The 24805-nt window shown below is 33.7% G+C and overlaps 2 protein-coding genes and 3 long non-coding RNA genes across 9 annotated transcripts in view; 1 reads left to right on the forward strand and 4 right to left on the reverse strand.

Moving 5' to 3' along the window:
- Window positions 1-24805, reverse strand: part of LOC125384914 — a 208049-nt gene that overhangs the window by 54836 nt on the left and 128408 nt on the right. The window lies entirely within an intron of this gene.
- LOC125384915 lies at window positions 1064-24191 on the forward strand. 5 transcript variants are annotated; one of them, XM_048405081.1, is made up of 3 exons: window positions 1064-1152; window positions 22336-22502; window positions 23383-24191. In XM_048405081.1, exons 1-3 carry the CDS (start codon window positions 1134-1136, stop codon window positions 23650-23652), a joined length of 456 nt encoding a protein of 151 aa, XP_048261038.1. In that variant the 5' UTR covers window positions 1064-1133; the 3' UTR covers window positions 23653-24191. The 5 variants fall into 5 exon arrangements, 3 of the variants coding, with proteins under 3 accessions (XP_048261038.1, XP_048261039.1, XP_048261036.1); XM_048405082.1 differs by lacking the exon at window positions 1064-1152 and adding an exon at window positions 15784-15814; XR_007223772.1 differs by lacking the exons at window positions 1064-1152; window positions 23383-24191 and adding exons at window positions 18899-20046; window positions 20143-21041 and having other exon boundaries at window positions 22336-23276.
- LOC125384926 lies at window positions 4016-4665 on the reverse strand. The gene is made up of 2 exons (XR_007223776.1): window positions 4608-4665; window positions 4016-4529 (listed from the first exon to the last, which is right to left on the reverse strand). It is a non-coding gene; the product is annotated as an uncharacterized LOC125384926 (long non-coding RNA).
- Window positions 6286-7135, reverse strand: LOC125384928. Its single transcript, XR_007223779.1, has 3 exons — window positions 6879-7135; window positions 6515-6802; window positions 6286-6347 (listed from the first exon to the last, which is right to left on the reverse strand). It is a non-coding gene; the product is annotated as an uncharacterized LOC125384928 (long non-coding RNA).
- LOC125384935 lies at window positions 7908-8232 on the reverse strand. The gene is made up of 2 exons (XR_007223788.1): window positions 8163-8232; window positions 7908-8031 (listed from the first exon to the last, which is right to left on the reverse strand). It is a non-coding gene; the product is annotated as an uncharacterized LOC125384935 (long non-coding RNA).

Consider the following 24805-nt stretch of genomic DNA (forward strand, 5'->3'; position numbering starts at 1 on the left):
CAGCAAGTACTATCTTCAATAACTAAATCGTTTTAAATTAGTTAAACCTTCAGTGTCCTATTTTCCTATTCACTAAACGACATTTTTAAGTATATCAATATTATACCAATATGTAGAAGTTTATATTTCCAAAATACCTGTCTTTAAAAGTAAAATAATAGCAAACAAGGCAGTAAATAAAGTAAACGATCGTATTGCTCAACAGTCTTAACAAATAAAGCAACGATGCTAAAAGTAACAAAAATTGCTCCATAGCATATGTCCTCACAATTAAATTACGAATTAAAAAGGAGAATAGGAGTAAAATTAACAAATCGAATGTAAGCAAATGAAAGAATCATTCTGTATTATGTTTCCCTCGCTAATGGCGTGATATTCAAACTTTTAATAATGATAGCGTCTCTTCAATCAAGAAATCACACATCCAAAAACTTTTACCTCGTAATAACGGTATTATTATACCATCGAATAAGAAAAAAATTAACACTCACCAAGAAAACGGTATAAGCAACGAAGATTTACAGCTTGGCCTTCGCGAGACAATAGTGGTGGTTGGCGCCAGACAAGTGGTCGAGAAGAGTATGCCCTACTGCACAGTCATAGGCATAGATTGTGCACCCGAATTGTCCCGTCTGTCGATGGATATTACCTGCAACGACCTCCGTGATACATTTCTTGCGCTACGCGAATAGGTGCACCTGTTTGCGTGCCACTTAAAATCGCGTACGCACGAAACAGCTCGAGAATTATCCACGAATTCTACGAATTCGCAGTTACTAATCGCTTACCAAACGTCGATTATGTCGTTAGCGCTTGAAAAGACATTCGAATGTAATTGTTGCAAAAGATAAAGGAGCTTTGTAAAATAGACGATCCAATTCCTATCGCGTTCACAGTCGAAGTGGTACTGTGAGGCTCGTTGCGACCCGGCGTCCCCTTCTACGATCGACCCCCGAGCTCAATAGCCAATCAGCGTTACGCATTCTCCAACGTTCAAAATCTTTCCGTTGGATCCACGGACGGCCGATGTCAGTTATGCGAGGGGGTGGAAAGCACTTTTGGCGGTATCACATGTTGCTTCGCTGTAAACATGGACGATCTGGATTTGATTCGTTGCGCATATTGACAAAGTTATGGCGAGGGATCTGTATGGTATGTACTATATAGCTTTTCTCGCGGGCTATGTTTCTTTATATTGTATATCGAAATACGCACCTAACGTTTCAAGAGAAGCTTTACATGCCTTGTATAACTTGAACTGTAGTTTAGATTTACAACTTTACTTTAGTCTTTATGTTTTCTTACTTTTCAAGAGGTAATCTGCGATACTTGTAAATAGATACTACATATATATGTACGTTAACTTGTAATGTGTAATATTCCTGTTTGGTTAGGTCTATATTTTTTAATGTGACAAATATGTGTATGGTGGCCATCTTGTACAAGTAAACTGATATTATTAGCGTAGTTTTACAAATTACAAGTCATGAATTATTCCTTTTTCCAAACAAGGAAATATACGAGAAAAAATAGAACAGATTCTTACGATTATTTTTGTGAAGTTTTGTAATATACGAATTAGCATTTTTTTTTCTTTTTTTTTTTTTTATTACATTTGAAAAAATCATGTATTCAAGTATTCATGAGAAAGGGGAGACAGAAAAGAAATGCAAAGATGGAAAGTTTCGAATATGTAAAACGTAGTGAAATCCGTAAATGATTTCATAACTGCTCTTGAACATTTCTTACAAACAAACGAGTCATCTCATACTTTCCTACAGGAGAAGTACATATTCATCAGAAAAAGTTCCATTGATGTTGTCTATGAATGCTTATGCATCCAGCGAAGTCTGTGATTATTTTCTTTATCTGGAAACATACGTTATAGTTTTGAAGGTTATTTGTACATTATTTGTTCACAATCGTTATAAAAAGACCGGAAATGTTTTCAGGTCACGCACATGCTTTACTGCTTTATTCGTACCATCGATGTTAAAAAACAACTCGTACCGAAAGGATTAATATAATTTTTATTTAAATTTTTTATTTCATATTCATAGACGAAAACTGTGTTGTGTTGTTTGTCCGCAAATATGTAAAACGATTCCATTATATTATAAAGTTCTGAAAATCGATAGGTTTCGTTATACATTTCGTTAGTTAAAATAGTTAAATGACTTTCCAGAAACAAGTCATGCTTCATGGACATTTTGAGCTTAGTTAGCGTAAAAGTTAAACCTTGTTCTGTAATTAGTTAAGTTACATGAAATTAAATGGATTTCAAGTAGCTGGTATGTAAAGGATACTTAAACTAACATGTAATGCTTAAATCGTAAAATAAATATACATATAAAATCAGTTAAATTTAGGGAATCAATATCGATAAACGCGAAACTATAAATAACATCTTTAAGTCAAAGATTATTTGAAAGAATTTCAATTTCACTTCAAACTTGAAAGGATATTTCAGATCAAGTAAATAACAAATTTATACCGGTATAGTGATCTCATATTTCTTGAATTCAAACAATTTGTGTAATCGGTACGAGAATGTATGCAATATGGGATATTAAAGAGAATCGCATTAGGCATTATTACACCATGTACGTCATAAATCGTCGATGAAAGCTCTGAAGTGGACAAAAAAGTTTATAGCTTCGATAAATAAACTGTTCTTTGTAAATGATAGGTTAAAAAGTAGGTAATCAGCATTAATATCAATAGGATATTCCATCGAATAATTTTAAGAATCTTTGTATTATAACATATCCTTTAGATAAAAGATAATTGTTAGTTTTATAACGAAGAATCCACAAGTGTTTCCACAGTAACAAAGTAATTAACGTTTCCTTAAGGGACTAATTCTTGTTACAGATTTCTTTCACCTTCATCTTTGAAACTATTCATAAATTATATTTATATCTTTCAAAAAATCACATCCTAATCCTTAATAATGCTCACAGTTTTGTAGTATTTAATATCTTTTGATTTATTCGAGATTTCTTCAAATCTAATACAGAATTCAAAATGTTTCACGTATTTATTATAGTCTATAGATTACGCTTACAGACTTGGTTCATGTATGTACGTATGTGTATTATACATTATTGTATTTAAGAATTTATATGATCGTCCCATGAAATACCTCTAGTCTGTAGGAAACAGTCTGTTGCTACTATGGTTTAGATGAGAGAATATTTTGACATGTCGTTTAACTGTATGATACCATCTATTAATGTACCAACGATGACTTTAATGACAGTCTAATAGATATTGCGCTACAACTTTGATCAACGCGACTTATTTCTATGATGCACTTCGACAAGCTGATTTCAGCCAAATCAAGTCAAACGAAGTTTCTTATGTTTAATATACATATAAACTTACTATGCATGTACGTAGTTTATTTCAATAGCATCTACGTACTTTAAGAAACTAGTTGATGACGTTGTTTCAATAACACAATCATAGTGGTTTTTAGAATAATCATGATTCGAACGCAGACTATTAGGGGATGATATGTTTTAAGAACAAAAATTATAGTTTTCCCTTCTAAAACATGAGATTGAGATTGAAATAATTTTAATTCTTTAACCATTTAACTCTACCTTAATAACAAAATACAAGAACGTGTTAAGTATACATTATTACTAATTTAATTATTTATATCACTAATAAACAATATTCTTAATTCGCAATTCTTATATCATTGAACTATACTATTAATGAAATGATTTTATATAACTTGCAATTCAATGGAATAAAAACATGAATGAAATATTTAAACATACCTACGTACATAGATTTCCAATAATTTTACGTAACTTTATGAATTAACACGTTACAATATATTTTGCATATATATACGGTATATATCTGTTACATTTATCAAAAATGATTCTTGTTCAATTACATTCGCCACTTATATCGCGGAAGCGTAAAATTATTTCAAACAATATGAAAGTAATTTATCGTGAAAAATATTTTACGTATTGTTTCTCGTTTTTATCGTAAATTAAGCACGTTCCCATTTCTTGCCATAAGAAATAATGGATAATCGATAACAACAGCGTAACGAAAGTAAAAATTATTGTTCATTCACGTTTTGAACGTAATTTTATCAGCTGTACTTTTTCAGCTACTTTGATTTTACTTAATTTCAAAGAACATATTTAAATAATAGCTGGCTTAACGAATGACATATAACGTCGAAACATTACCGCGACTGTCTTGAACAGATTTCCGCCTGTAGATGACTTTAAACGTTTCCGTATCTCGTAATTTGCGAGAAACGAATCTCATACATTTCTACGAGACCTTGCTCTGTCCATCTTGCAGTTCCTTCCTTGATTGACTTTCAAATTTCCCCCTGGATTCTAGGCTGTTTCTGTCATATAGAGTGAAGAGTTCGCTGGCCCTCGAAGCAAAGAGATAAGCACATAGAAAGTCTGCCTTTGGGGTTGGAAGTAAGCATAATTTACGATACGATGATCTAATCCCTTCACCACGCTTGGAATATACATGGTTGCCTGTAAAAGGACGCAGTTTTATATTCAGCAAGTTGCAAAGAAAAGATCTATGTCATTTTGTGATCGTATAGTACTCACTCGAGAGAAATGGAAATTTTAATCAACGTTATATAATATTGATGAAATCCAATTGCTGGGTCAAGAAGAAGAGAAAAATATCCTTCGCCATTGATAAGAAATATTTCATTTGACTTTCTGTTTTAATATACTGCGGGCACGAGAAAATATTTGCGCGTGTCCATATTTTCCAATGAACCGTTTTCCTATCAGCTTTTATATTTCAAATCAAATCCTTATAATCGTATGAAAGTACCATTAAATAATACCAAGTTTAATACATGTATCATGTATTTATATTCATATTACTTAAATACCTTTCGTAGTCACTGTATAACTGCCATCTGTGGATAATACATAATTCTCTATTTATTCCTTCTGTAGCCGATATTCCACGACATGCATTATTTATTGATTTGTACGTGTGTCCACAATAGGTAGATTTCTCTCTATGTGTATTCATAAAAAAAAATTCGTTGAATTCAAATCAGATAATGGAGGAGATTATTTTATTGGACACGTTTATTCTATCTATTCTATCGAGGGTTCGATTTAAACGTTCGATTTAAATGTTAAATAAAAAGTACGGTATATCAAATAAATAGGATTAATTTTTGGATCTACGCTTATCAGATATTTTATACTTCTCTCATTAAACATGTACTACAAATTTACAAAGTTTTAGATTACTTCCTTGTAACATTCTCTCTCTCTCTCTCTATATATATATATAAATATACAAATATGTACATATATGTAAGATAGTAATCCGGGGATAATTCAGGGATCTATTCTGTAGTCTGAAAATCGAGTTTTCATTATGGAGTAAATAATAAAATACAAAAATAAACAATTAATATGCGTCTATTACAATAAATAACAATAATTATATAAACGGGAAATAACAAGTCTTTAGTACAATGTTTACCTGAAAATCGAGAATCGCTTTTCAACGTCCTGAGCTAGCGATCTTTCTTCTTCAGTCTTTAAAGTTTTAAATAACTATTCTGTAACCTTGTCTGTCTCTAATGTAACTCTCTGTCCGTCCGTTCGCGAAAAATTTGCTTCTTAAAATGATCGTCCATAAAACAAAAGAAGGTCTGTCCGTGAAACACAGCCTGTCGTGCTACCCGTAAAACAAAAAGAATCCCTATCCTACATGAACTCTAGGGAGTTTACACCGCCCCTCGAATGGGGAGTGGAACAGATTCCCTTCAGATCCCCGATTACCGTTATCCACTTCATATATGGAGTTTGAAATCCTTCTTAGAATTATGAAAGGTCCTTTCCTAATTTCTTCCAACTTATTTCTATTCATTTTTTTTCCGTTATGGGTGAAGACCATATCACCGATTTTAAATTCATGTTCTCTTCTTTTTTTATCGTATTTTTGTTTGTTCATTTCGAAATTTCTTGTTGAGTTTTTGAATGCTTCTTCTCTGTCTCTTTTTAGGTTTATCTTATTCTCCATTATTTCCTTAGGGACGATTTCAATCATTTTTCCATTCAGTAAATGATTTGGGGCAAACCCCGTTACACTGTGTCTGGTGTTATTGTTTTCTTCTATGCTTTCTTCTGTGATTTTTGTCCAGTTTCTCTTATTTTTGTCTGAATTACATCTGATCCTGTTTACTAATGTTTGATTTACCCTTTTGTTCAGTCCATTGGAGGATGGGCAGTCTGTCGAGGTGAAAATTAATTTAATGTTCCTTTTCCTCGTATACTCTTGAATTTCTTTGGATGTCATTACTGGGTATCGGTCTGCAAGGATAATTTTTATGGAAACAGTTTCTCCTGTTGAGTCTATAAGTTTTATGATATCTTCTGTGTGTTGTGTTTTCAATGTGGACATAAAAACAGCCCTTGAAAAATGATCGATGAGTATGTGCATATATTTCTTTGGTGAGTTGTTATTGGGTGAAATCGACCTGGGAAATTCAGTGCTTCATAAATCACACAAGGTTGTTTCTTGGGCAGTGGCTCTGGCTTTCTGTCCAATCTTGTGTTACTCCCTTGTGTTTTTCTTCCCTTTGTCTGATATTGCTCCAAGAATCTGATTAAGCCATTTGTTGATTGTACTGTTTCTTTATCGATTTTATCTTGAATGTGTAGGGGTAATCCAATAACAATTAGATTTATCCCTGTCTCTTCAGAAGTCTTCCTCCTTACTTCCAATATTAATCATTCCTTTTTTATGGCATATTCAGTGAATGAACCTGAAATGTATTTAAAGTTATAAGTGTATCGTACTGCAGACCAACCTTTATTGCCACAAGCTTTTTGAACTGCCACCTTCCAATTTTCCCAGTTGTATTCTTCATCCTTCAGCAGATTTGCTTGGTACCATTCTGATGCTATTTTTCCCAAATATTTCTTCAAATTCTTGATCCTTTTTTCATCAGTTTGGATTTTGTATTTTTCGTATTCGGTTTCATACTCATATTAGAGTATGGAAGGGATGCTTATGTGAAATATGAATATTTCATACTCCAATCTGTGGCTTTTTGCGTTCCATCAAATTGTTTTATGACAAAGTCTGTGCCTTCTCTCTCATGTGTCACGTAAAATAAAAAAAGAAATTAAAAAAAAAAAAAAGAAACTTTATTTTTACTTCGTTTATACACTTATAAGATACTTCTGAGCTCTAGGCGTGACCGTTCGAGACTGAGGCTCTTACAATATTTTTTACTTTCGGTGACATCTGTTTCTTCTTTTGTTTTTCATCCTTCATCATCCCCACCACCCTGCAGGCGCACGCGACCACTGCCACGCTTCCAGAACATTCGGTGGAAGGACCGTTAGGACACAGATGAACCCTCAGGCACTCCGGCAATATACATTGTCGCCAAGGTCGCCATGTGTAATGTTCAAGTATCGGCTGTCTGGAGAATGTTTAGAAGTGGTCGCCTAAGGTGACATCAGGGCAAAAGAGTTTGGGGTTACAGTGTCCTGGTCTCTGACGTGATTTACGTTACACATGCATGTTTTGTTTCTGGAAGATCTCTAATAATGTTTCTATTTGAAGATTGGGCTTTTCGATTTCGGTCTTTATTTTCCTTGTGGGGGGATGATCTCCGATTCTTTTAAGTAAATATCTCGAAACACGAAGTTTAAACTTGTACCGATGTATGACGCTGCCGTTGCGTCATCCATCGTGAGTGCAATGTTTCTGTAATGGCTTACCTTGGTTAAGTTGTTTGCGGCTTTCTTCACTATCGATAAACTGAATAACCGCGGATGATGATCTCTTGCTTGATATTCTGGAGGAAGGACATCACATACTTCATCTTTTGGTTTTCTTATGGATTCTTATGCATTCTATTTCCCCCCCCCCCTTGCGTTCTCGTTCAGGGCGATACGTAGTTTCACTTCTAACGGCATGGCGTAGTGAAAATCGATTTGTAAGATCGTAATTTGGTGATAATTCAGGGATCGATTCTGTAGTCTGAAAATCGAGTTTTTATTATGAAGTAAATAATAAAATACAAAAATAAACGACAATTAATATGCGTTTATAACAATAAATAACAATAATTATATAAACGGGAAATAACAAGTCTTTAGTACAATGTTTACCTGAAAATTGAGAATCGATTTTCAACGTCCTGAGCTACCGATCTTTCTTCTTCAGTCTTTAAAATCTTAAATAACTATTCCGTAACCTTGTTTGTCTCTAATGTAACTCTCTGTCCGTCCGTTCGGGAAAAACGTGCTTCTTAAAATGGTCGTCCGTAAAACAAGGGAAGATCGGTCTGTCCGTGAAACACAGCCTGTCGTGCTACCCGCGAAACAAAAAGAATCCCTATCCTACATGAAATCTAGGGAGCTTGCATATATATATGTATCCTTTTAAAATTCTAAAAAATTATACAGATTCATAAAAATATAGTTAAAGACTTTGTAATATAGCGGTTTTTAAATACATATATATAGTTTTTAAATAAATGTTAAATTTCTTACGACTATTCGTATCACATTACGATTATGCTCTTTTAGTTCTATAGCTTACGAAGTTAGTTTAGAAGTCGAGGCTTACCTCGCAGGCTTACACAAGAGTATTGGTTGAAGTTTTCCTATCAAAAAAAAAAGTAAAAAAAAAGGAAAAAGTTTTAATCGCTTTAATCCGCAGGTTGTAGTTAACACGTTTGTGTTTCGATTTAAAAGTTAATTCAATTAATCCATAATATAGAAATGTTGCTAACTGTTATTTTATATTTATTTTATATTATTTGATATTCAATCGTTTGATGAATACCATAGATATCTGATATTTAATCATTTAGATGAATTTCATAGATATGTAATATTTCATCGTTAGATGCGTTCCATCAAAGTTTAATATTCATCTGCCCACGTTCTCTAATGGAAGATTATATATAAACTAATATTCATAACGTTTTAAGACATTTATAAAATAATTACGTAACACTTTATGTTAATTTGTAAGTTATAATCGCTTTAATCCGCAGGTTGTAGTTAACACGTTTGTGTTTCGATTTAAAAGTTAATTCAATTAATCCATAATATCGAAATGTTGCTAACTGTTATTTTATATTTACTTTATATTATTTGATATTCAATCGTTTGATGAATACCATAGATATCTGATATTTAATCATTTAGATGAATTTCATAGATATGTAATATTTCATCGTTAGATGCGTTCCATCAAAGTTTAATACTCATCTGCCCACGTTCTCTAATGGAAGATTTCATATAAACTAATATTCATAACGTTTTAAGACATTTATAAAATGATTACGTAACACTTTATGTTAATTTGGAAATTTAAATAAATTAGAGAATTATCAACACCATTCGTTGTTATAACGATGCTTAATAACTCGGAATACAAACAGCTTTCAAGTAATCGGATAAAATTTATTATGCTGCCAAAATAAAAGTATGATTTATACAAGGTAAAATCTCCTTTGTAAGTAGTGTGATGCTCGCAATGTCAGGCACACAAAGTATACGCGCATATTATATCACGTAATTTCAGCTTTATTCCATCTCTTAATCGCTTGGTTTGAAGAAGCCGTAAGTAACAAGCGAAGCCATAGCGTAAAATAGTTTTATTAAACTTGTAAATAGATATAAGAAATATAGTCGTAGTATCCAACTGCAAGTTCAAATGCGAAAAATAACGTTCGGGAACATTTGTGACATGGTGAGAAATTTTATACTCATATCCTAAATTGATAACATATATATTATTTGTTATATTATATATTTATTTGTATATATGTAAACATAATATCTATTAATGAAAAAGTTAATTAAGAAATATTCCATTATTATTACTGTTCGTATCTATTATTTTTCATTTAATAAAAAACTAGTGTACACCAACTCATGTTCATTCTACTGATCTTATTTTTACGGTTCGAAATATATATATATCGAATTTCGATTTTCCATCGTGTTTCGCTTATGATTCATAAATATTAATTAGCATGCGATTAATTGGTGTTATAATTCAGAATGTTCGATATTCATTTACATTTATATTACTTTCACGTTATAGTTAAATATTCAACGTTGGTTAAATATTTTATTATTTGAAAGACTTGTGTCTATACTTCATATGCGACAAAAATTGAGAATTATTCACGTTTTTTAATTTAACGATCCTACTTTTATTTCAATTAAATCTCGATTCTTAAACTTTCATTTATTCGCGTCAAAATTAAATCCTAAGCTTCAATCCTACGCTTCCCTATGTAAAAACCTTTTAATCCTTATTTTTCGAATAATTTGCGAGAATTGATCTTTGCGCAAGAATTAACGCCACTCAAGTACTAATTGATTCCATCTCCAGAGCGCTTAAGTGACATTCGATTGTCGCTTGAGTAGTTCTTATCCTCGCTGTAAAATACGACAGAATTTCGATTCCTCGATCATTAATTACATTATGAGACTACTTTCTCACGCTTTTCCATTCCACGCCGTGATTCCGCTCGCCTAACTACTCTTTCGTTATAGCGCCGATCACACTTTCAACAAGGTCACGATTAATCTCGATAATGAAATTTCCATCACTATCGCAATAAAAAAGATTATTCTACGTTATGCTATATCTTCTTTTTTTAATTGACAGAATGCATCGATACGTTGATCGCCACGTGAATTTTATAGATTTTGGCCAATAGATCGAATAGAAACACAGACTGTGATTCTACGTGAAAAATAAGAAAGATAGGAAAAACACCTGGTATGATTTATCACAATTAATTTTTTTTCATCCGAGGATCGAAATTGAGGATTTGACCGGTGTACTGAAATTTTTACAAATTTTATTCCACATTTTCCACTCGGTTTTTCACGTAGAATCAGTAATTGCTCGCTTCTGCCGCAATATTTTTCAGCCCATTTACATTATTAAAAGTAACGTTTTACTTTTCCAAGGTATTGTATTACATTCGCGCACTCTTCTCCGACAACGTTACCTAATTCCTTCATATCGTCGGAAATTCCTTGGTCCGTGAGATTTAGCCTATTTTAGCGATCCTGGAAAATTCAATGAATAACAGTCGATTCGATCGATACGAGGAATTTTAAAGTTCGTTCCTCGGTATTCGTGTAATTTCATTATTCGCGTTTCATTCGTTGGAAACTTGCGTTAATTTGTTCGCCAACTGGAAGTTGCATAAGTCCGTCGATGTTTATTTCCACGAACTGTTAGAATAGGATAAAATTTTGTTGCCATAAATTGTATTTAACGCGGAGTTATCAACCACGAGCTATTGTATAAAGCTTATTACTTATTGTATAGAACTTTTACTATATCGTAGATCAATAGCGTACTAAGATTATGAAAATTTATGATTTATTTATGACTTATTTATGACTTATTATTTATTATTATAATATTAAGACTTATGTACGCGACTCGAATATTTATGTATTCTCCTTCAATATCCTTAATCCCTTCGATATGACGTATAAAATTTACAAATTGCCATTTTAACACAATTCAAATATAGTTCACGTAGACTACACGCGAACGATGTGGTTTCGAATTTATTAACTAAGCGTTATACGTTCCTCAATGTGGACATTACTTATGTACATGGAATGTACGATTATAGTTAGAAACGTGGCTGAAAATACAGATTTGTTAATGGTATAAGTTACAGTTGCACAATGATGAGTCATAGCAGAAGAGATCACCATAACTTCGAATATAACTTTTATCGTTACAATTCTATGTTAACGTTGTATTTGCATCTGACAGTTTGTTGAATTGCGTGATATCACGAAGATGGCGAACTAAGTTTAACTTGGTTTAAGAATATAAGTTTAACGATAAGTGAAATCTACCAGTTTCTTCTCTTTTTTCTTCTTTTTTTCTTTTTATTTTGCTTATTTCCTTATTTCGTGAGTTTCGTATAATTCTCATCTATCCAGGAATAATTTAAATGTAGAAAACAATTCAACGAAATGAGAAATATACGTTTGTTTCATGTGCGATTAAAAAATTGCATCCGACGAATTTAATATATCAATTAATAAGTATTATATTTGTTTGGAATGTTATTTCTGCAAAATTGTTTAGAATTGTTCTTTGGATATTTAATAATACGTATCTTGTAAGTTAACGAAGATACTCGCGATTTGTTGTTTTTTTTATTTTTTTATTCATTAATGTAACTTTTACATACTGCTGTGTCCGCTAAAATAAATTCAGATATTATGGAGGTTTCAAATACGTAACGACAAGAAGATATTGTGCCTGGGAAATAGTAGTAAATGTTGAATATGTCGATGTTAAAACGTCTTTAATATATTCGGTATAAATATATCGAATTTAATTTATTTTCAAATTACATTATTATTTAATGCTCGCGATTAACAACCATTTCCAATTACATATTTAATGATGCATCTATTATCAGAACTTATTAAAACATCGCATCTCATCGAAGATCACGTTATTCTGTGATTGTTTCGTACTCGCTACGTTTTATGTACGTATACGTAATGAGAATTAAAATTTATCGAAGGAGGAGCTGCGGTCTGCGAATAATTTTTTAACAAAAGCGAAAAAAAGAATCGTGTTAAATCTAACTAAGTATCTCTGTCTGTTGTTAGAAATATTACGTTAAAATTGTGTACGAGACGAATAAATCGTAGAGAAATAGGGAATCGAAGAGGCAATTATGGCATAGAAATTAACAGGAAAAAATAATCTTATCTGTTAATTTTTATAGGATAGTTTGCTTTTTAATTTTTATCTATAGGCATAAGAGTAACCATTAGAAATACTTATAGAAATTTAATGGAATTTTCTGTTAAAATTACATCTACCTTGATTGAAGGAAATTTTAATTAATTTCATTCTTAAAACTCAACGAATCAAAGTAAATGCTTAACATTCGTCATACATTAATTGAATTCGCTAAAATTGATGTACCAAATACATTTCACCAGGATGAAAATGTTTTAACGTTTGCATCGATATAATAGCGTTTGTACTGGTGTATTTATCGATGATATGTTTACTTGAAATACGTGAAAACAAAGTATAGCTACAACAGCCTGTTTATAAACAGAATGTAAATTATTGAACGTACTTTCGTACTGTGACGATAAATCGTGGGGATTGTTAATGAATTATTATGCACTCGGTAATAAAATACGCTTGCAAAATACAACATCTTTTTGCATGGAAGCTTTGATATTCATATTAAATATGCAAACAGGATATACAGCGTGATGAAGGCTATTCATTTAGTTTGCTTATTACTTTATAGAATGTTATAAACGTTAACATCATATAGTTTAAGAAAATTATCACGGAATACACGGAATCACGTTGCACATGGAACATTTGCGGTGACATTTCAAAGGCTGATTAACAGAATGTTGTTATTGTGCCGTAGAGAAATACGATTAGTGCGCGGAATTTACTCGAAACTATAGTAGAAAAATGGTAATACGGCGTTTATTTAATTAGAATTTCATTTTACGTTTTAATCATTCTTAAGCAACCTTCCTCTTCTATATTTGTAAAAGAGGAAACGAACACCTCGCTTTTTTTCTTCTGGTAACTTCAATCTTGTAATTTTGCTAATAACTTAACGTTATAATAACTAAGATTAATATATTGTATAATAAAAATCCGTAATTCTTTCGAAGATTGACGTTATGTAAGGGTAAAGCTGTAAGTAAACGTTGGTTTATAGATATGAACGTTAACGGTATAGCAAACGTTTATTAAAGTAATAACGCAAATAATAAATGAAACATTTCCTTAAAAATGAAAGCATGTTGTTCGAATGCAGTTGATTGTTACGTTTGACAGCCTATAAAATTTTTCTGAGAGTCGTGTTAAATAATGAACGTAAAAAATATTACTTTTTGCATGATTTATCATTAAACATGTTTGTTTAATAGAGCGAGTAAAACAGTCCCGGAAGGATTTGAGTTCTCATCGACCCTTTTTTCCCAGAAATTACGCTCTTGGTGCAACAATTTCAACAATTTTCAGCGGTTGCCAAAATTATTTTAATACAACTTTCAGCTGAAAAATTGTAAGAAATTGTTAGAATTTAATATTAGGAAAAAACGTAATATCGATGTTAAAAGAATTTATAAAGCGACACAGAAAGGACTTATTAATTTCTCGAAAGCAATTGAAAAGAAAAGCATGTTTCTGTTTTTGGGAAGCTTTTAAAGTCAGGTGTTCCATATTAAGTGCAATTAACTTGCAAATATTTATATTTGCGCAGTTCCTTCATTTTGAAATATTCGCAAAATTTGCTGCATATTTCGTGTTCGTTCCATCTTCCGAAATGAAAATAAAAATTTTTATTCAATGTCTGAATATATTTCATTATATTCCATCTTTCTCATGATTGAAAGTTTCTTCTTCTTTTTAATAATTATATCGTAGCAAATACACAAAGATATTCATATTCATACACAAAGATATAGATATTCATACACACAAATCATAAGATATTCATACACAAACATATTCAAGATATATATGGATAAGATTTATTTCATCCTCTACGTTTCCTAAACGTTTCATGGACTTTTGCATTTTTAAAATTCCCACAAATGCACGAACATCCGCGATCTAATAATCTAACGATGAGTCCGCTATTTCGGAAGATATTTCTATATTTTGGGTAAATCGTTGCTTTGTAATATTTGACATAAGAGATGCTCGTTAACGAACGCGTAACGTCAGATATCCACGTTTACCGCGACTCTTTCAGGAGAAGAACTTTGCAGCTAGGAGAGTTTTAAGGAACTTTTAATTTAGAAGAATTTTAAAGAACGACCGTAACATGTATATTCCGACGCAAATGTCGTTCCTGATAGGAGAATCACACAGTCGAGTTCAGCAATCGAATCGATGTTCAACAGATGCGAGGGCAGAAGCAGACGAAGAATAAAGAGAGAATAAACACGCACTCGTTAAATCAGCGCAACGAGTAAAGTAGATCTAGCCATTATTCCGTTCTGAAAAGGAAGACGAATGGAAGAGGAAAGGAAGGTTCAAAAGAGCATCGTTCGCTTTGATTATTGACACACGCTCACGCTAATAACGGTCATTGAAAGGCGAACGGAGAATGAGAATTATTGAAACTTGGAAATATCGAAAGCTTGAAGCTTCGCTAATTAAGAAAAGTCAACTGTCATAAACGTCGATGAGGATCCTATCGACGGAAAGTTAGGAAATTTAATCTTTTCCCTTTACGTTTGACTCGAACGCGAACAGTTCGATCTGTTTCTCGTTTGAGGAACGACCTAACGAGTATACAGAGTCTTTCGCGTACATTACTCGTCAGAAGTTTCGAGTCATTGCGCGTTTCATCAAATTTTGCAGAATTTAAAGAATCGAAGACTTCGCTTTGATAAATTTTTAATTAAAGAAACGTATAGTCGAGTGCAGGCGATTATTGCTGATAACTGTAACATTTATTTTAGTAACGAAATTGACAGGAGATTTGGCATAGATAATACAGGAAAAGTATTTTAAGTTTTCCATATACGAGGGAGAAAAAGTTTAATTATTTATATCGTAAAGTGGCGTCAGGGAAAACCGGTGTCTTATTTCATGAATCTGAGTCTTCTATCGAGTAAACGTTCCTCTCTAATAAAATCTATAACGCGTTAGAACGATACAACAATTTTAGTTATTCCGTAGAGTATCACGACAACAGTCTTAGACCATTTGCATGATGATCAGGATCGCATGGTCAAGCAGAGAAGTAAGTGTCACTGTGTAAAAGAAAAATAGTATCGGTGCATGACGTAGGGATGATGTACGGTGGTAAAGCGAAAGCTGAAGGACATTCGAATAAAAAGAAATAATAAAAAGAAAATAGTTATCGGTTATACAATGTGAACAAAATTACGTACGTGTTTAGAGCAACGACGTTGCCTACTACAGTTGTACGGTAACGAGCCTTTAGAATTTAAAGCCTGGATATTACTCTCGTCGATTGTATGCTCGTCGATGGACATTTTTCTAATAGTTTACAGTAAAAATATTCCTACGTTCAATAGATTGAATTTCAAGTTGAAAAATAATATTAGAAAAGACTGAAAACTTCACGATTCCTAGGATTACGTGTAACATTGCGTCTGCGGAGCCAGAAAATTGATCCACGGCTTGGTCTCAAAGGAAAGTTATTTATAAGTCAAAGAGTATCGTATTGCATCGTTCTTTCTTTATTCGAAGCACTCGGGAACGTTCGCTGTAAACATTTCCATTGTATCGCGATCAACGAAGAATGATTCGTTTCGTAACTATAATCTTTTCTTTTCTTTTCATCCATAATGGACAAGACGAAACAAAGCGAAAGGAAAGTTGTACGTTCTCAGTTACTCCTATACGGAACAAAGATCAGAAGTTATAAGTTATAGTGATAAGGGGCGACTTAATTGAAAATTACCAAGACACTTGACATCACGCGTTGCTCGAGAGCGAAGTTACGCGGATGTTTATACCGTCTGGGAGTCCCAGAGCAGCAGTTAAGGGTTAATATCGAGAGCGCAGCGATGGTAAACGTTATAATAATACAAAGTTCCGATATTCTCTAACTCTAACCATTCTACAAATTTCATCTTTAAACGGTATCGTGATTTGGTCCTGGTTTAACCAATTGGCTGTTTTCCACGAGTATACTCGTCACGAAGAGATGGCAGTATTTTACGTTACGACGAGCCCCGTCAGTACTAAATTGAAAAATAAAAATAAAAGTCGTTTCGTAACAACTTAATTCTATATTATAACAGCCACCCGTACTCCGTGTTCGACGAGTATACTCGCCATCGCTTACTGTTCGCGACACACTTTTAGGTACACGCTTTTCAAAGAGGTCGCAACGGCTAACTGCTAAACTTTTTTATTCTGACATTGAAATTTAACAAGAATAAATCAATATCAGCGGCAATTTCAGTTCTATCCTTGGCACGTAAATACAATATAATTTACCTTTAACGAAAATGAACGCAATTATTCGTAATTATTCGCGATACTATTTACTTATATATTTTCCTATGTTGTCTTACGTATCTGTTATTTGTAATAAATGAGATCGAACGAGAAATATTAGAGGATCAGCAGCAGGGTTAATTTATCAGTGTAAAAATATGCGCAAACTTCCACGATCCAGTTATAACACGCGATATAATTCGCTATTTGCTTAGCTCGCTTCGCCAACTGCCAGCCTCGCTATCTTTGTCCATGAGGATCTATTAAGATTATCATTTTAATTACACGTTGGTCGATCGCGCGCGAAACTCGCGCCAGTTACAGCGTTAACTTCCTTTGTAGTATTCATGGTGAAATCGCCAATTCATTTCCACCGTCTAACGAGAAAGACGAAACGGACGTATTCTCGGCGAATGCTTCCCTTTCGCGTCTCTCCCGTTCTTCGAATCGCTCTGCTTCAACGCAGTAGAACCAGCCAGCTCTCTCGTTCGACAGCTGACAAATTGCCTGCGTAACTTGTTTGCCGCGACCGCGAGAACTATGTTTTAAGTCGAATGATCGTCAGATGTTACGAACAATTGGAAATTATCTTCATTTCCCATATCGCTGGCCGATGCTCACGATCTGTTCAGTTTGGAAAACATGGAATAGCTCGCTGGACGATTAGTTTGAATTTTACGGAATCGCGTTTGAGGTGGAATATGCCGAGATCGTAGAATCGTTGACGTTCGACTGCTCCCACGAATACTCTGGTGTCTGTACGTTTTATCAGTCGAACCTAACATTTCTCAGTGACGGATAAGTTTCTTTTTAAAAAATCTACACATTCTTTTCTCTGTTCGATAGAATAGAATTCCGATAAATAAGAATTTGGTATGAAACTAACAACGTTCCAGTCGTACAGAAAGAAAATACAATTTAATTAAAAACGTGGGAGGTGGTGTAAGTATCGGCGATAGAATTCATCAAGAGTACGTGACGTTGGAAAAACTATAGGAAAAGCTACAGATGTTAGAAAATGGAAACGTGATATTGAGAATTATGTAAAGCACGTGGATTGCTCGAATGATGGGGTAACTGTGGGGAAACCTTAAATACACTGATGTAATGGGATGGTTTCGTTGTGATAAAGACGATAATAACGACGATTTTGTACAAATGGAAACAGCCAGCTAAAACGATAATGGAGAGGCACTTTCCCATGCCGAAGCACCCATGCCACTCGAAAAAGGGGCTTCGATCGTATAAAATTCACCGCGCAAAAGCTCCCAGGTACAGAGAAAATGTAATTTTACGCAGTTATTTCTACCGAAAGAATCATTTGACGTGGTGCTTAAAAAGATATGGAATGTATAAATATTCAAAAAATCAATTTTATAAAATTAAATCTATCGATCCATTAATAGGATTAAAAGAAAGGAATACATCCGAAATGTACACAAAATTGAAGGAAAGGAAGATTTGTATAAAAATTATAATAATACGATGCAGCAATTTCACGATACCATTTAATTAAAGTGGGTGTATATTTTTCTGAGAGCATCCTTTGTATATCAGAAATATATTACGAAATAGAAATATGTTATTACTGGTTTTCCGATGAGAATCCGAAGTGTATCAAAAATTTAATCGGCGTAGATATTTATCGACGCAACAGTTGCAATTTCACAGATACAAATATCTTGCGAGTTCTCTCATCGTCGTAATTTGTATCTCCTTTATATACATCGTCTGTCTCAATATTATTTCTAATATTCTAATTAGACTGTAGATTTTGATGCAAATTCATATTTTTGAGAATATAATTGAAAAGAAAAAAAAAAGAGAAGTAAAGAGTATTTTGTATATTTTATATTTTCCTTCGTATCACGTGCATTTTGTACAATTTTATTGAAATTGGATTACAAGAGCCAAGCAAATCGAACATCAAACGGACTACGCGTCGTGTGTTACTTTATAGGAAAATCACGACAATGTCTGTAACATTCGTAGTATTTTACGATCCTATCTACGATAGCAATTAAAAGTTCATCAAACAGATGATTACATCACGTACAAGCCATTTGAAAGTCAAATTGTTCCATTTTCCGAAAATTTATTCTTTCTAACTCTTTAAGAGTATTACATCGTGGCTTATTAACATACTAAATAATAATTGACTGTTCGAATAGTTTGATGATTTTTGGAAAGTACGTGTCCCTGATAAATATAACTTCTATGCACACTTCCAAATCCGTTTGAAATTTCACCGATACGATCAAGTTAAGCGTGTCTCGCTACAGTGCTGCAATGATCATTTCGAAATGCTTCGTATATCATATACGCAAAAAGTTTCCAGCAACGTTGAAACAGCTTCGCGAGCCACGTGTAATTTATTTATAAAAGATTTTTGCAACTGTCGAGACATCTTGGTATCTGTTAATAATCGTTGAGATATCATTGCAATCAAGTAATTGCACTGTATCATACGCGATAACGAAGTTACTCGATTATTCGAATGGTATGTACTGGGATTAGTTTCGATGGATGTTTGAATGATGACGGAATATTTGGCCAGCATAAGCACTGATCCCTTCCATATCGATCGCGTTTATCGATATTTGATAAAGAGGTCGTTTGCAAATTACATTTACCGTCTACTGTTGCTCACGAAATTATTCCAACTCTGATACGTGCTTCTTTATAAATATATCGCGTGTGTACGTGTATGTTACATATTATATTACATATCGCATATTACATATTATATTGCATTTTAAGTAACAAGATATTTAGTGCGAGTGTATATTTTGCAGAAATTCCAAACGTGATTAAACAGTCAATTATCCATCACATCGATGCATCTCAATGTTCAATGGGACGGTATTTAGCGTCTATAACATGTTGAAGATCTTTATGGTGTATCTCGTGGAGGAAATTAATTTCACGAAATTAATTAAACAGTCAATTATCTGTTGTACCGATACATCTTGATATTCAATGGAATAATTTTTGATATTTATTGTACGCTCGAAATACCTATCTATATTATGTACTATTTCCCCCCCCCCCCAAATATTCACCACAACTATTTTCTCTCTTTTACATTTGCACTTTCAGGATGATTTCAAATTCTACCAATGTGATCGGGATAGTCGTGTTTCGTTACAAAACGAACAAAATCCCGAAGTCTCGTGTAACGGGCTATAGGAGGCGTTGGTGCGTTCTTTAAAACAGAATAACTTTTCAAAAATTGAGTCAAACAATTTGTTTCTTTCCTTTTTTCTTTTTTTTTTTTTTTACGAGTTAGACTCATTGGAAAGATTAACAATAGGTTACGTGTAAAGAAATGTTGAAAGAAGTACAATTAGTCGGAATAGCGAAGAAGGAAGTAAAGGTAGCTTTTTACAACTTTTCTAGCTGGACCTGTAACGAAGATTTAAATAACGCATTTCGAAGATTTCCTCTAACTCGTCGAGCAAAATTCAAATGGTTCGGTCCAGAGTTGCAGACGAGTTATTTCGTTCGAATGAACGTACGAAACGAAAGATATTTTTACGGCGAGTGTCGGACTATTTTAGCTTTCGAGGCATTGTAAGTTGAATTTTAGTTGCGGTGTCGACAAATCATTGATTCAGTGACAGTGAATTTTCTTTTTTCTGGGTGTGATGCGAATGCGCAGAAACTTTGAAACGTTCCCGCTGAACGAACAGGACCTTCCGGCTGCCATGGATATTGATTTTCCATGGGCTTCAAGGTTTCTGGAGCAGCTGTACCCATCCAGCGCAGACTCTGGCTATTCTCAATATGGCTGTCTATTGTACCCAAATCCGCTCGTTTTGCGTTGCAACGCGCTCGCCGCCATACACCAGCATGCGATCAATGCGCCAAGGACATCAGCCGATCGCAATTTAAACAGCCGAATTTATTTTCGAATGTGACGCGCTAGACGTTATCAACATGGCCGATACATGTACCCTGTCACGTACTTCCTGATCGTCGCGTCTATCTCCATGGTCGTAAGCATCAATGGTAAGCCTCGCATTTCACTCGCTTTGTCGGGCTGCTTAAATCTTCGCCTCTTTAATTCGACGCGTTTCTCGCACGTTTCGCCACGAATCATATTACATTTTTCTGAAATTAAAAATTCGCCGATACGCGTTGTCCATCTTCGGTATTTACGAGAGAAGAAAGCGATTCTTGCGCCTTATTCGTCACGCCGATTTTCACGTCGATACGATCGGAATACCAAAGTTGATCGACTCGACAATGTATTGACCAGTTAGCCGTTGCGACTAATGCGACTAAAATGCGTTAGAAAGGACAGAACAACTACTTTGTTCACGCTGTATTATAGTTTTTTCATAATAATTATTTATATCTCTTCATTTGTTCGTTTTACCTGGTCCTGGCTTCCAAATGGTCGAAACGTCTTCAAATTTACGAATATATTTTAGTTTTCGCTGAAATTGCAGTTTAAACAGCAAAAACTGCTTTTTACGCGTGACGAGTATACTCGTCAAGAGTAGGTAACTGGTTAAGACGGAAGATAATTTGCCAGGATAGACAATGGCGGTATTTCGTCTTTGAGAATTTTTAATTTGAGGAATTTTTCTTTCAACAAAGAGCGTTTCTGTAATGGAAAATGGAAGTTTCTGTTTCTTCCCATTTTTCTCTTTCTTTCTCGAGGTTCCTTTCAGTTACATGACCCTATTTGTTTTACGAGCAAGTTGCGTTTTAGGAGCGTGTTTCGTTGAGGGAGTTTTCACTAGATGTCTGAAGGAACGATGTTTCGTCTATTTATAGCGAAGATCTTCCTCTACATATAAACTGCATATAGAGGAAAGTGCACCTGTTGAAGCCATCACTCGTAGGTGTTAGCCACGTGTGTTACGAATCGTGTAAACAACGATCATCGTACACGGTGCATTTAATTCACTTTTCTTCCGTGATAAGCTTCCTAGCAATCTTGTCAACGAACGCGACGAAATTTCATCTTACGCATATCGCCGATGTGTCTGTAAATGTCAAGACTAATATCTATTTATTTTTACAAAAATGTACAAAAATCTGACGTTAATGAAAGCACGACACATTTGTTTGAAAAATGAAAGAAAGGAAGAAGTAGAAGGAAGTAATTTCTAAGAAATAAAAGAGAGAAAGATGCGAAGCTACTTATAAAGTAGACAACGATTTGCCCAACGTCTTACGTCCGATTCCTACGTCGATTTTAATAATCTTTAGAAATCTAGGATAAATCACGATTTCTATTAATTAATACGTATTTGTCGGTTGATTGAGTCCGATGATCAGGCCAACTGTTAACTACGGAACATCGAACTCACGCAGCGTCGGAACGAGCAAACGATTTATGGTGTCATCAGTGTGATACAATGGAAGATGGAGAGAGATGCGCCAATCTGACCGGAAACTTCACCACTTTCGGGCACAAGTGCACTGGTGATAAAAGGACCTGTATGGTAATGACAAATGATAACAGCGATTCGAACGCTTGTTGATTATACACAGGTCACGCACGTGTTTCAGCAGATGTTTGATATTTTGCTTTGATCGCGTGCTTTTAAAGCAAACAGAATATAGCAAACAGCTAGCTAAAAGCGATATTAGTTATCGTCAACACGAGAGCGAGAGAAGGCTGTTCAAGATAGAGACACAGTTTCATTTCGTTCATAACGCGATTAGTGTTTGGAAATGTTCAATATAGTCGATCAATTCAGTTTCATAATAATTACGTACTTTATTGAAATTGAATCCGCTTTATAGGAACATATGTACATGGTGTACACATTTGAGGGAATATGCAAATGCAATTTTTTATTTGTTCTTCTTATTTATTGGTAATCAACAATGATATTGGATATGATATAATTGTACAGTTTGCACATACACGGCAAAAATATTACGAAATCCGTAATCGATATTAGCCGACCGAATTAACAATGAACGAACCGTATTCTCTGGAAATGATGCGAGATATTCTGGAAAATTGATATTCCCTCGACTAAAAATATGTTACGTTCACACTCACTCGTGTTCGTTACAAGTTCCAATGTGAAATGTCATACAGAGTGAAACAAGGAATTGTTGCAAATATTAATTTAATTTTAGTATCAAGAATCATTCTACGTACATGTAGAATTCTTTCTCATCTTTTCTTTTCAGTCTTCTTTTTTCTCTTTTCGCTCGATACTATCAAGTTCGTGGTTTAATGCTGCCCAAAATGAGCTCGTACTCGGACAAAATTAAAAGAAATACTATATTTTAGCGTACGAGTGTCTCTTGCGATCCGAAGTTTAAAATCTGCAAATATTCCTTTCACGTTTGCTTCTTTCCCTTCAGGTAAAGCGATTTTCTTACACTACCAGCACCGGAGATTCAATGTCTAGTCCACAAACTTGGTCGGTGGAGAGAAAGTGTACTAACAAATGCGACTCCGGATGTATAGTGGTCGGTGAACGAACAAAACTCTCCGCTTGCACCACTTGCTGCGAGAAATCGTTTTGCAATATCGGTACCGGTGCTGCGAACGATCTGACGATAAGAGGGATCGATCTGTTTCTAGCTTTAGTATTACAAATTACATTAACAATTATCATGTATCCGTCCTGACATTGCAGACGAAGTAACACACGATCGTGAATCATTTTAGTCGCCGATGAGAATAATTGGTTCCATTAACGCGTTTATACGTACATTGTAACATACACTGTAATATTACACAACAACACGATACATAAGATTTGTCGCATTACCAATGAAAATGCTGTTTTCATTTTATAAATGTGTACATGGAGTTTCATTCCTTATGTGTTTCATAATAATATTACGATGAATATTGATTAATAAGTCAATAAAATTACGACGATATCGATAATACGAAGCTCAGAAATAAGAAAATAATAATGATGTTCTCGTTCTAATGATGTCGATAAATCAAAGAACAATTGATAATATAAAAAGGGGATGTTCTTAAGAATACGATGCTCATAATTATAATAATTACGAATACAATCAAATCTACGAGAATGAGATTTAAAACACTGCTAAGTTATTACTCGATCGTTCAACGAACCAATGTAATTTAAATTGTAAATTTTAGAAAAATTGTTATAGCAATACACTACCAATAAATTGTATAAAGTAACAAACTTTCCTAAAAAAAAAACTCATTAAAACTCTATAAATAATATAATAATAAATACTTTTTATCGATTTCCATTTTCCCATTATCCTCTACTTAATTCCCAAGGATGTCAATGAGAAACATATTAGGTTGTTCCAAAAGTCTCTGTCTGTTTTATAAGAAAATAATAGATGCACAACATTTTTTCTTTTATATTATTTTATTGAATTTTGTATGATCCGTTTTCTACTAATAGAACAAAATGGATCATAATGTAAAACAAAAAATGATGTGCATCTGTCACTTCCTTATAAAAGGAAAGAAATTTTTGGGAAAACCCAATAGAATGGGAATTTTCTCGTGGACACATAACATTAGAAAATTGTACACAACTTTTATTTAAATTCCTTCGTACGATCTCTGTACAATATTCTTTTATTAATTATACCTTAATTTTCTTTTTATTTTACTTTAATTTTTAAGTATCCTCCGATTGGTTTCCAATTATTTTGATTATTTTGCAGGAAGCGAACAATTTTAACGATCGGCATATTTTTCGATACTCGTGAACAAGAGTGTACAACCTGGACGTTTATACACACCCACATTTCTCTCAAACGCACAAACATCCGCATTCCG

Source organism: Bombus terrestris, chromosome 4 (assembly GCF_910591885.1).
Source record: "Bombus terrestris chromosome 4, iyBomTerr1.2, whole genome shotgun sequence".
In the NCBI taxonomy this organism is placed as follows: domain Eukaryota; kingdom Metazoa; phylum Arthropoda; class Insecta; order Hymenoptera; family Apidae; genus Bombus; species Bombus terrestris.

Bases quoted from the DNA above. Each gene is read 5' to 3' on its own strand.
- LOC125384915 (XM_048405079.1), top strand. From the start codon at position 20,994: ATGTACCCTGTCACGTACTTCCTGATCGTCGCGTCTATCTCCATGGTC. The intron at 21,055-22,335 runs GTAAGCCTCGCA...TCCGATGATCAG, and splicing joins CATGGTCGTAAGCATCAATG to GCCAACTGTTAACTACGGAA. The intron at 22,503-23,382 runs GTAATGACAAAT...CTTTCCCTTCAG, and splicing joins GTGATAAAAGGACCTGTATG to GTAAAGCGATTTTCTTACAC.